Source organism: Macrobrachium rosenbergii, chromosome 25 (assembly GCF_040412425.1).
Source record: "Macrobrachium rosenbergii isolate ZJJX-2024 chromosome 25, ASM4041242v1, whole genome shotgun sequence".
NCBI classification, from domain to species: Eukaryota; Metazoa; Arthropoda; class Malacostraca; order Decapoda; family Palaemonidae; genus Macrobrachium; species Macrobrachium rosenbergii.
Window position 1 is genome coordinate 14,795,354 of NC_089765.1, and position 13,672 is coordinate 14,809,025.

Here is a 13,672-nt window from a genome sequence, read left to right on the forward strand (position 1 = left end):
TTGAACAAGATAATGGTGTTTTTTTATTCATATATTTTCCTGCTCGGGGAAAACCATCCGTAAGTGCTTCCGTGAAGTGCGGTAGAAGACTATTTAAGAATAAATAAAGTGTATGTTTTACTGATGTTCGCCTTATAATGTCTGTATGATATATATATATATATATATATATATATATATATATATATATATATATATATATATATATATATATATATATATATATATATATATAAATTATCTTCTCACACATATGTACACTGTATATAAATATGAATTATCATCTAACTGTGGTGACAGACTAGTTGCTTTAACACACACATTTGCTCTGAAGAAATAAAACAATGAAATTTCCACTTACAACTCGATAACTTTTCAGCCATTGTCTAAAACCTGAAATGAAAGACTTTTTACAGCAGATCCACTTCTTGGCTCTGCAAGGAGATGATCATCTCATCTGTTCCCAACAAAACAGTTTTCCATATCAGTTCTCGAAGTTTCCATTCCTTGGGTCACCTGTAAAACGTTTCATGTTTATTTGTACTGCTCGTCGCATATGAACGTGATGTTGGTGTAGAATAAAAACCATATATTTCTATGTTTGGATGTCCAAATCCCAGTTGACAATATTATGAGTGGTTGTGTGATGTCTCGTGCGAATGGCGTTGAGGTTACGAAGGTCAACGCTTTCTTGTGACTGGAAGGAAAGAAGAAAAACTTGTCCTGTTTACCATGGAATACCAATTGTCCTCAGATGCCCCAATTTGACAAGAGGAAAAATCTGGGTGTTCGACTTCATTTTTCCTTTCCAGTTGTGCTAGAAGATCTTGTCATAAAGAAAATCTTCATTTTATCCCTCCTTGTATCAATCAATGAACACACCTCAAGTAAACATATGTATGTATATAAATAGATCATGTGTGAATATTCAGGCTTGTGTGAGATCCTGATTAAAAGTGCCATAATGAACATGTTATATAGATATATTGTATGTATTAAATATGTATGTACTATGACCAAAAGTGTGGATCATAAATATTATACATGGAACCAGTTAATGCTGTGTTTTTCTAACATTTAGGGTACTTTCTACCGAATTTACATAACTGTCTGGTTTAATGTCAAATTTTTAACAGTCTGAGGCCTATATATTACTGAAAATTTTCATTCGTCTTGAAGTTGAATGTATACAAGTAGCCCTCAAGATTAGTACTATTTGCATTGCTACATATTATTTATGAATCTAGCCTGTGTGTTTTCCTTGTACTCAGAAAAATTATACAAACAAATTTTGACATAGGTTAGCATCTCATAGTATGAGAAGCTGTTGACTACACATACTGAGAAATCTCCATGTTTTTCAGATAATGCTTGTAGTCTGATCCTCCAATGAAACAGGTTTAATGAAACAGAGGTTGAAACAGGTCTAAGGAGAGAGCAAAGTAAGTATGCCTTTACCCATACATACATACATATGACAAAATGCACACTTTGCTATTGTTTTTATCTTACAGAAACTATAATTTTCATATTTGTGACCAATACAAGATTAGTATTGTAAAGGAGGTGTAGTTTAAATTGAATTATGTCTGAGGCATGTCATGAAACAGCAGTAACTTCACTTGGTACTACTGTCTATTTCGGCGGGTAAGATGAAATCTCAATTTAAAAAAAATGGGGTCATCCTATAGGCCACATACAAAAACAGTGACCTTGAAATTCTACTCCAAAGACTATGTTTAACTTAAAACCTACTACATACTTTCTTCGTTTTGCTGGTGACTGCACCACAGCAATTTTATAAAAATTCTTAAACTGGTCAAGACAGAAGCTCGTGACTGACTGAACTGTGACTTAATCAAGTCAACATGACAAGTGCGGTATGTAAACAAATCAGTCGTCGACCTTGGTTAAACTACTAACTACTACTACAGGCAATAGCCGACATACAGTATTTATCTTATTACATGCCTTGCTAAACACATAGTTCAAACAAGTTAAAGGTAATACATTAAGGTATGAGACATTATTAGGGGTAATACATTAAAATATTTCATTCATTGTACAGTACTGGTATATCAACATCTCAGATGTCTGGCGCTCACTGACCTAAACCTCACCATATATAGTTTGGTAGCTTGGGTTCATCTTATACCACCAATATGAGCTAAAACCACATAAGTCACAGAAATTTGTGGGTCATCTGATCTCAAAGTTGCCTTATCTGCCGGAATATACGGTAATTACCTAAAGGGTTGCAAATCTGGGGACAATTTGACACCATGCTTTATTGAAAAGGCTTTCAATCTGTACCCCTCCCTTTGGTTAGTGTGTACAAGTCATACAGTTGTTGGCCTGGAAAACAAAACTGTTCAGTATGCTGGAAGAAGCAACACTTGCGGGTTAGTAAAGTCTCCACTTACGAGAAATGAAGCTGCCCTCAGCCTTAATCAGGACATGGACCGGATCGGGGAATGGTGTAGTCAGTCGGGTATGAGGCTGAGCTCCAGTAAAACAAAAACACATCTGATTAGCAGGTCTCATACAGATTTCCCACCCCATCCTCCCCTTCAGGCGGATGGAACTTTGCTGATTGAGTCTGAAGCTTTAACTATTCTAGGTGTAACTTCTAACTCACATCTAACTTTTAAGAAACATCTAATGAAAGTTTCAGCAAATGCCGTACGAAAGTTAGGTATTGTTCGGAAGGCCTTATATATTTCTAAGCGATAAACTCAATGCAACCTGTTTTAGGTCATTTGTACTTCCTTTACTGGAATACCGCTCTCTGGTGTGGATGTCTGCTTCTGCCAGAGATTTATCTCTTTTAGATAGAGTGGTTCGTGGTGGTAGGTTTCTGTTTCCTAATAGCAGTAGCAGTTATGACTTGGACCATCAACAGATGGTCTCGTCTGTCACTTTCTCATAAGTTGTATTTCAACAGAAATCTTTCACATTCACAATTGATCTCTGATCCCCTTTATCTGCCGAGAGCAACCAGATTCGCTGAACAGCAGCACCAATATGCAGCAAATGTGCCTTGCTGTAGAACTTCTCAGTTCCAGAGGTCTTTTATTCCTCACACCGTTGGACTGTGGTACAGCCTCCTGGAGGAAGTTGTGCAATTGGAACTTCAGAAGTTCAAGCAAAGATGCAATGCATTACTAACCTAATACAATTCTTGCATATTAATACACTTTTATCTATTTACCTATTAATTTATTTTTTTCTTTTTTAGTAAATGGGATCTCTTCTTTCTGTATTTCCCTTTACTTACTCTTACTTCTTCCTAATGAGCACCACATTCTTTGGAAGCTTGAATTTCAAGTCAATGGACCGTTTGGTCGGCTTGTTCCATATGAATAGGTTTCATCTACTGAATAATAATAATAATAATAATGCATTATCCACTTCCAATGCCAATTCTCTCACTCTCACTCTTTCTCGTTGAATCAAATACAGTAAGGTATATTTCAAGTCGGAAGCTTATGGAAATCATTCCTAATGATTCTTGAAATCACTATATTTACAGACAATAATAACCAATTGTACAAAATCTGGTACTGTATTGCCTTTCTTGAGGGACCAGCTTATTTCCAAAAATGCTAATGCAGATATTGTTAATTTACATCACTCAAGGCTGCCTTTATAAATCTAAATACTAACTCAAACCTTAAAGATTCTAAGAGTTAATGACATGAATACTCTACAGTGACATCAGTGTCCCTAAAAGAAAAATTTCCAAGCCACTGGAAATTCTAAAACAGTGGCCACTCTCCATGAAGAGCATTGTCTAGCTAGTAAAATTCAATTTTATGACTTAAAATTGGCATCTCATTAGCATTTCAGATCACAATAGCACCAGAAAGAACTTCAAGTTACAAAGTTTACAAACGTAAGACTTATGTTCATTACCATTTCAGATCACAATAGCACCAGAAAGAACTTCAAGTTACAAAGTTTACAAACGTAAGACTTACGTTCATTACCATTTCAGATCACAATAGCACCAGAAAGAACTTCAACTTACAAAGTTTACAAACGTAAGACTTATGTTCATTAGCATTTCAGATCACAATAGTGCACCAGAAAGAACTTCAAGTTACAAAGTTTACAAACATAAGACTTATGTTTACAGTGTATAATCAAGTTAAAATGAGCACTGGAATCAACATGAACAAGTATGAACTCACCCACTAACAGGTTGTCTTGAAAGTGACTGCAGACAGTATATTTTCAAAGGAATAACAAGTACAGTACCTCGTTTCCTGTGAGTAACCTGCATGTTAGGAAGCAAGTCTCTCAATTCAGTGAGATTATATGCGGACTTTCAGATTACCTCTGAGTACTGGAAGGATGAAGACTGCAGTCAGTACTTACAGTATCATTTATACAGAGAAAAGGGTCACGTTACTCTAAATTATCTGGAAAAATTATTTTGCTTCAAGAAAAATTATGAAACATACTGAATATGGTGAAATGGATTCTAGTAATGGCATAATCATTATATAGTACAGTAGTCTATTTACTGATTTAATACATTTTTAAAATTATTTTCCTGGTCAAATTGAGCAGTTTTTAAATGACTGTGGGATAGGAATTATAATGTTACTTCAAATAAATTACAAGAAATGTACACTATATACTGTATATTACAATAAAATTAAAATTCATGGTTAAAAATTTTCAAATAAATAAATTGTATTACAACATGGAGGCCCTCCATACTAAATACAGCTACTCAAGCAGGTGTAAAACGAGATTTTCAAAAATAAAATTACTGACTAATTTCCTTATACAATACCATCAGTTTACATAGTAAAAGGTCCCCAGCTCCACACACACACACACACACACAAACACACACACACACACACACACACACACACACACACACACACACACACACACACACACACACTAGATCACAGAGGAAATGACTTAAATAGCAATATTATCACAAGAGGCACTGCCAGAGTGACACCTGGCAGTGCAAGGGTTCTTCTTCGCGTGCTTCCTGGGAGCTGCTCATCGCAGGATTAGGCACATGTAAACCGCAGGGTTTGTATTACAGAATAAATCTGTTTTTTTTAAAATATCCATTTTTCTTCAACCCAAAAGATGTTCAGTGACTACTACTTTCGATGCTAACAACCAAAGTATCATTGGATGCTGGAGAAACACTTTCAACCGTAATAAACTCTTGCTTGATATTTTGCTCCTTTTTACTCTTAATTGTAAAACCTTGTCCTTTGTGACATTTTTTGATATGGGCTTTGACACTTGAAGACTGTGCAAAGGTTGCGTGACAAACGCTACAACTGAAAGGCTTTTCCCCAGTATGCATTTTAACGTGGTCTTTGAGATGAGATATTTGCCTAAAGGCCTTCCCGCAATCACTGCAAATATAGGGCCGGACATCGCTATGCAGTCTCAGGTGGATATTTGCATTAGACCTGGTGTTAAAGGTTTTGTGACAAACAGAGCACTCATATTTTCCACAATTCAAAGATTTTATAAATGGAACACAATCTTTGGCTGATGTCTCCTTGTTTATTATGCTATCTGCCCTGATATAATTTGAGCAAGTATGTTCTTTAGCCTGATTAATAGAATTGGCAGAACAACTGGAATTGCTCAGCATATCTGCAGTTTCTTTGCCATCTTCTGTTACTCCGTGTGATTCCTCTTTATGCACTCTTAATGCTTTAACATCTTTGTACTGAAAGCCACACAACTCACAAATACCAAAATCAACACTTCGTTGGACATCATGTTGCAAGTTCACATTTATTTTTGAACTTCCAGGACTTTCTTTGGATCTTCTATCCTGTAAATGAGTTCTCATATGATCACTTTTATAACAAGAATCAATGAAGGTATGGTCACAAATTTTACAATAGAAATTTCTTACATAATACTGCTTGGCAACTTTCACCCTCTTTTTTCTTACACTGACATGTTTGTTTTGTATGTGATATTTCAGTCTTGATGACTGGTTAAAAGCCTGATCACACAAATGACACTGATATGGATTTTCTCCTGTGTGAATCCTGACGTGACTTTGGAGGTGAGCCATCTGCTTGAAACCCTTCCCACAAAAGTCACAGTAATACGGTCGTTCGCCTGTATGTGTGCGCAAGTGGACATTCAGGTTAGACGAAGTTTTGTAATTTCTTCCGCACTGATCGCAATGGTAAAATTTACTCGCATTAGCTTTTTTCGCTTTCTTCTTTGTTGATCTTTCCATTTTCCTTGAGTGTAAGCCACTCTCACTTGCAGAATCATCACAGATTGTACTTTTAAGTTTCTTTACCTTCTTGAACTTAGCAACCACTTCTTCAGCATCGCTTTCCTGATTAAGCTGAATGGCAGAAGGTCTAGCTGAGTCAATGTGGCTATCACTTGCAAACAAGTTATCATTATTTTGTGAATCCTGTTCATTATCTTTATCAGAAGCAACCTGACCCTCACTGATTTTACTATAGGAAACTACTGACGATGGGTACGCAGTGTACAAAGTACAATTTTTCTCGGTTAACGTCTTAGGCAACATTATAAAATACCCCTTACCATCCTCTTGTGATTTTAAGATTGTGCCAGATGAAAGCACATCCCGAATAACACCTGGATGAGGTATATTTGTCCCTTCAACCTCTGACAAACATTTTTCTAGGTTACACCTAGCTGCAGATGTGGCCTCACTCACGCAAGTAGGCAATGCCCCATCAACCCTCGGAGAAGTCTCGATAACAGGAAAGTTCAGCGTTTTACCTTCCAATTTCATCTCTGGAGGATGAGAACTATCTGTTTTTGAGACCAGTTCATCACTCATGCAATTTTCTATGAATGAGTCACTAGCAGGTGGTTTTGCTGAGGAGAGGCTATCTTTTTCATCACTGCTTTTTCTCTTGGCTACATAAGAATAAGTCTCATCAGTTTTATGAACTCTTTGGTGCAATGTCAAACCATTAAGGCGAGAAAACTTTTCCCCACATATGTCACAAATAAAAGGTCTGCGGGATAAGTGGACGCTCATGTGAATATCTAAAGTAAGCTGTTCGCGGAAAATGACTCCGCACACTTCGCACTGAAAAGGTCGTTCTCCAGTGTGAATCATCATATGACGCTTCAGCCTGGACTTGACAGGAAACTTATCACCACACACTAAGCAACTGTAAGGCAAGTCACCTGCATGTTTGATGAGGTGTATCTTCAGCTCATACTTTGAATGAAAAGCAGCAGGGCATACATTACAAACGTAATTTTTCACTCCTAAATGCTTTTTCACGTGAGATTTTAAAGACGACTTTGACTTTAAAATCTCCAAACATATGTCGCACTTGAAGGATCTTTCTGTGTGAATCTGTTTGTGCATATTAAAGTGATTCAGTTGCCTGAATGTTTTGCAACACTGTTCACACTGGTAAAGTTTTTCCGAACGATGGGTTTTCATATGTTTATGGAAATCAGAGGACTCAGAGAAGACTTTTTGGCAAGCACTACACTTGAATTCCTGCAAGTTGTCCTCATCTTTTCTTAAAGATTTTTTAGTTTTACCAACATTCTTTTTAGCCCTTCCCTTTGGAGAACTGGTGTGTTCCACAAGTGTGCCATGTTGTGAATTTAAAGTTTCCTCACTGACATTTGACGCATTAGGAACATTTCCTACTAGATTCTTAACGATAATCATAGGTTCTTTCTTAGCATCTTTGTCGTATACCTCAACCTCAACATAATCTGCTGTATCCTCTTCAATGTGCACATCGTACAGCTCAAGAGAGAATGGTTTTACTAAACCACACGATTTACCCATCTTGTCAGCACTGACATCCAACACATCCGGTTCAGAACTACTGTTACTGCTTGATGACTCTTGAAAACAATCATGAAAGAGACTTGGTAACACACTATCCATTATTGTCGAAATGTGCACCTTTACTCTGTGCTCAGTGATATCAGTTGTAAGTCATGAGCCTATTCAACTGTTGTCTTCTCTTTCCATGAATCACCCTTGTAATGTGGAAGCTGCATCTGTCAAAGAAAAGTGGATGCAAGAATCACATCTCTGAATACATTTATTACGCAATATGAAATTAGACAAAATTTTAAACATTTCCCATGTTCCACAGATACAAATCTGTAATTTTACTTATGCCCAATGCCTATAAAGGATTGGTTGGCCAAGTGAAAAGTTACACAAGACAAAAGAATCCCTGAATTACTCCCCTAAAGTGCATGTGCCAGTGGGGACATTCCTGTACCTCCTTACATCATAGTTCCATTTAATTAATGGTGAAGTAGTAATCATTGCAAAGCATTAAACAGATGGATTAGGAGGCAGGCTCCCCCCGCAATACAGACCTCTAATTTTACTTATAGTGAACAACTATGTAAGTGGGATTTGCTATAGCACCTCTTCAGCCATCTTTGTCGAGCTACAGAACTATATTGCCAGAGGTCTTTGATAACATAGGAATACTAAAATCATTTACATGTCAAGTTTGTGGCTGAACTCTCAGCGACAAAGCAACAAGAGAGAATATAGGATGACAACTGAAATGGTTAATCACTACAGTAATACAATGACTATACTGGAAGATAACCGATACTTTGCGGATACAAGAAGCTAAGGCTTATATGGATTTGGTAGGGGAATACAGGCAAAAGGGTTAAATTGAGATAACATTATAATATTGATAAGTGGAACAAGAAGAAACTTTTGTTTGAAATTCATGTCGTTCGTTCAACTTCAAACCCAATTCACACACTTGAGTCTTTCATCACTGTTCATAATTATTGAGGCAGTTCCTTCATCCATGATAAATGCACTACAGTATTGTTATACTGTGCAAAGAAACTTTTTCAGGTTTTGGAACTATATCCTTGTGATAAAACTCCAGCCAATGCTGGTGCAGCCACTTCAGAAAATTAAGGATTACTGTACTTCACCTATTCCAGTCCAGAAAGAGACATGATGAGGCACATCAAAAAACTTCAATTTAGGTGTAAGAATCTAGATCCTACGCTCATCAAAGGTAAAGAAAATCACAGGTTTTCTTTGTTAACAGAAAATCTACTCCAAACAGTTATGAACATATAAGGGATTATTAGGCTCTTTAAATGTAAGTATCTTGGTTTTATGATAAACAAATGAGTGGTTAGGTGCTGCAGCTTTCATAAAACAACTGGTCATGGCTAAACTGATTTCAGTAAGCATTTTAACTCTTCTTATAATCAGATAGAAATTCTGCGTAAGAAGAATTTAGACCAATTATGCAAAAAATCAAGGCTACAATCACACAAATCATTTTTCTGGGAATCGGAAAAAGTCTTACACCTGCGCAGTGCATCACACTTTTACTGGAAACGATGAACAAGTTACTGATCCTAATACTGGCACAGTTTCTACAAAGTTTCCTCAAGTACCACAATCACATGAAAACTTTGGGAAAGGTTGTGAAAATTCAGTTTCTCCCATTCCTTTAGAAAATCTGTTTCATGTGGTCGAACGATGATTCTTTTGAAGACCTACGTTACTGAAAATAATTACGAGAGCTTCATCATTGGTGGAACCATAAATGAGGCCTGACATGATAGCTATTCCTATTGCAGGAAAAATTTTACTGGTCTTTGACATAGGTTCTCCTTCAAATGTGAGGATATCTAACAGCAATAATAATTTAATACATATGCATTACTCTGACTTAGCCTATTTGTGCATCCATGCACAACCCCACTACATCATTTCAAAGAAAAACAAGTGTCATAACTGCCAAAGGCTGTTTACCTTAAATTTGCGAAAGCTGTTGGCTTTGGTAAGTTATCTGAGTACATTTAAGATAGGCTAGCCTAGCCTAAGGCATGCAAAACTTCTTTCAGTAGTCTATATGATATTTATACAAGATATTAAACCCTTTATTATGAAATGAGCGCTGTTGTAAGGTGATTTTGCCCAACTTTGGCCTATGGTAAGTGCCTGAGCATGTAAACGGTAAGTCAGATTAGGGTATAAAGTACTGTACAGTTGATAGCTCTGTACTATATATCCTTTTTGTTTTACAGTTTTGTCAATTTACAACTGGTTTCTCAGAAAGTAAAACTTTTCATAATACATTTAAAGACAAGCTCAAGTAGTTTTACAGTTAAATGTAAAGGAAACATACCATTCAGTAGAGTACAGAAAGTTGTCCTGGTCTTGTTTTTCATCCATCAGCTAGGAGGCAATGTCGAGCTTCACCATTTCTCTTGAAAGTATCGATGTTCCTTGAAATATTCTCTTTCTTGGTATAATGCTAGATGACATTAATTCCTTCTTCAAGAAGTGGGTCATCTTGATTGCATCCTACTTTTCCGAAGTGGCAATGCTGAAAAATGAAGTATGCAAACATTTAATGATCACCTCCGCAGAACGTCATGAATAAAATGATTTATTTAGCTTTACTCTTGTGCCCTGATTAAAATTTTTATAATTTTGACAATTTCTCTAATAATATCCTCACTAAGTGAATACAGAGGGTAGACTGATCTATTGTTATTTTCCTACTGAAATATCTGTTGTTGTCTTACAAGTAAGTACAGTTCATGTGATTTTTAAAAATATGATTCTCACAGTACATAAACCAAAATACAGTATTACTGATATGAAAATACTGTAGGTAAGTTAACATAAAAAATCAGCCATATCACTGCTGTGGTATGTTTCATAAATAATACTTTGCAAATTGACTTAAAATAGCCTTAAAATGTTGTGTGCAGTCAGAGCCAAAATGACATATTTCAGGAAGACCCAGCCTTCCCAAAAGGCTGAGATAGATATTCATCATATACAGCACACAAATGCACCTTGTTGATGGATTTAAAATTCTTATCATACAAAAATCCCAAAAATGTAAAGTACCTTGGATACATTATGACTACACTTCAGCAACTTAACAAGGACACAAGAACTGAGGTTTTCTCACTCTGGACCAGATATACACGTGCCACACTTATTCAGGGATAAGAGTGTCTGAGATGATATGAAGGTGCACAAACAGGCGATACAACAGTAATGGGTCTGCATAGGAAAAATTAATTTTTATAAAATTAAAATTTCAATAAAGAATAAAAGGAAACTGGAAGACACTCACAATCATCCTGAACTTATCCATAAGGCATGAGTTGCTCATGCTATTAACCAGTGAGTAGACGGAGAAAAAACAATTCTGTTAGCGGCCACAATCCGCTGGGTGTATGTGTTCATATTCAGATCTACCCAAGTAGCTGCTTCATCTTCTTGTGGATGACATGTTTGAAATCATGAGCCACGCACAATTATGCATTTAAAAATTAATACATTTGCAATGAAACAAAACACTGTACATTTAATGTTACGGGCTTGTGCATTACTCTGAGTCATGTAATTAATAATATACACTATCTGGCTAAAATATCTCCCAAGGGTTGGGTGCGGAACAAAAATACATAACATATCTTTTACCCTTTAACTTTCTGAGATTCCAATGACGAGGAATGACTTCATGCAAATATCAACCCTCTGACGTCACGTAGCTTTGGGATGACATCTAGAGGGAGTTGGGGATGCCATGACCACAGGTACTGTTCAAAAAGAATTATCATTCAAATAAATACGAAGAGAAAATCATAAAACTTTTGCCAACTTTTCCCTATTTTTACTTAATTTTTTTATAAGCAATACAAGTATAAGTAGAAGAACACAATATCACTGGAAAAGAGACTTACACTTTATCTTCATGGTATATAAAGACTTTACAAAACTCTGATACTTTCTTTAGAGATTAATTTATTTAAAGTAGAGAAATTTCTGTTCTCAAAAAACTTCAAGGCATTATTCTGAACTAAATTTTTTGCATTTTATCCATACACATAATGCTATAAAGTACACTTATCCAGTTTCTAAATGAGAAAACCAGCATCACACCATGGAAAATAAAATATAGCCTGTAATAAAAGAAAATTAAGATTATAAACAGTCAGCCACAACAGCGCATTTTAAGACAGAAGAATTTTAAGAATTTTAAAACCATGGGGTAAAAGACACACAAAAAAATTCTCATTTAGTGTTTCCCCAATACCTATGCTGCTGTAAATTAAAATCAGTAACCTAACCTAGGACATCAGGTCCTTACTTAGGCTATCTAGTATATGGTGTCACTTTAAAAACGTTCGTATAAACATTACAATAACCAAAATCAGGATTTGCATGGGCAGGCTATCATGGCAAACTTAGAATACATTCTTGTATTTAATCTTTAGTATATTTTCCCAGCTCAAAAACCCAAGTTTCCACCTGCGGTCACCCATAACTGTAGGATACCGTTCTTATATCTTTCAATAGCAATTTATTACCAAATTGAGAATCATAAACATTCAATACACATTAAATCATTCATATCAGCTGAAATAATCCAAGGAACAATAATTAACCAATTTTCTCAAGCAATTCCCCAGTTTCAAAACCCCACTTAAGCTTAGACCTGACTGGGGGAACTTGGAACCTAACCTAACCTAAACAAAGGGTAAAAGTTCGTTTCCGGTCCGAACTGCTAGTACTAAACAGCGATTCATCTACACTGTTTCACTGTGTTTAGTACTGGCCCCTGGGGGGGTCAAATGTATTTCGCTGTGTTCAGTACTAGCCCCTGGGGAATCAAATGTCCCTTCAAATGCCCACAAGTGCAATTCACAAAATTAGAACTAAGGAAAAATCCTCAATCATTGACGTGCATTTTATTTTTAACTGTGATAAATATTCGTTTCCAAGAATTATGTATAAAGAATATTTTTTTCATTTTTTTATGAAGATTCAAAAGATATAATAAAAAAAACGAGCATTATCCAAGCAAAGAACTTACAAGGAGCCTAGGTTTATAAATGCTGACCATAATATTTATCACCTTTTTGTTGTTCATGTCTTTTATTCATATTTATGATATTAATCGTCTTTTTTTTTATGTTATGTTCATCCCCAAATGTCTAAAGACGGCTTCCATTCCGCACACAAACCAGAAGGTACCGAAGTAGAGGGGGGCGCAGTGGTGGGCCAAGTCTCCATTTTTACCAAATTGCAATATGCAATTTGCATATTAAGGGAACGTCAGACAAGGCAAAAAAAAAAAAACTCCAATAGCCCTATTCAGAACTATATTAAACAGCCTATAGCCTAATACTAGGCTATTTAGAACTAGGCTACGCTACTGCTAGTCTATTGTCTTTGGAGCAAAAGCCTAAGCTACAGCTAAGCTATTTAATGATCATAAAACAAAATGAGAAGCTAGGACAGGTTTTTTTTTTAGTACTGTTACCCTACAGGCGTAGCCTAGGGTATGCCTAAGATGCCCAGGGTAGTCCGAGTTAATGGGGTATTTTACGAAAATTTTATTAATCATTCCATTAACCTACCACGAGCGATAACCTCGATTACCTTTAATCTAGATTGTTTTTATTTACGTTTAAATAGGCCTGAGCTTTGTTTACGTACTGTTTTCTGAATGAAATCGTAGTAGTAGTAATAGCTGTCAAATTGTAGTAGTAGTGATGTTACTGGTAATATGGATATTACCTTTGTAACGGCTCCCCCGCTCCTTTTATTCCCGCGCTCTATTATTCCATTTTACCATTTCATAATATAAATATTCAGTTTTTTATA

General features: G+C 35.9%; 1 protein-coding gene across 2 annotated transcripts; it reads right to left on the minus strand.

Annotated features, from left to right (window-relative positions):
• Positions 1-3,505: 3,505 nt before the first annotated feature.
• On the minus strand, positions 3,506-13,620 carry LOC136852350 (zinc finger protein 585A-like). 2 transcript variants are annotated; one of them, XM_067126924.1, is made up of 5 exons: positions 13,505-13,620; positions 11,483-11,601; positions 11,133-11,274; positions 10,167-10,367; positions 3,506-8,034 (listed from the first exon to the last, which is right to left on the minus strand). In XM_067126924.1, the coding sequence occupies exon 5, from the start codon at positions 7,916-7,918 to the stop codon at positions 5,126-5,128; it is 2,793 nt and encodes a 930-aa protein (XP_066983025.1). In that variant the 5' UTR covers positions 7,919-8,034; positions 10,167-10,367; positions 11,133-11,274; positions 11,483-11,601; positions 13,505-13,620; the 3' UTR covers positions 3,506-5,125. The 2 variants fall into 2 exon arrangements, with proteins under 2 accessions (XP_066983025.1, XP_066983024.1); XM_067126923.1 differs by lacking the exon at positions 11,133-11,274.
• Positions 13,621-13,672: the final 52 nt, after the last annotated feature.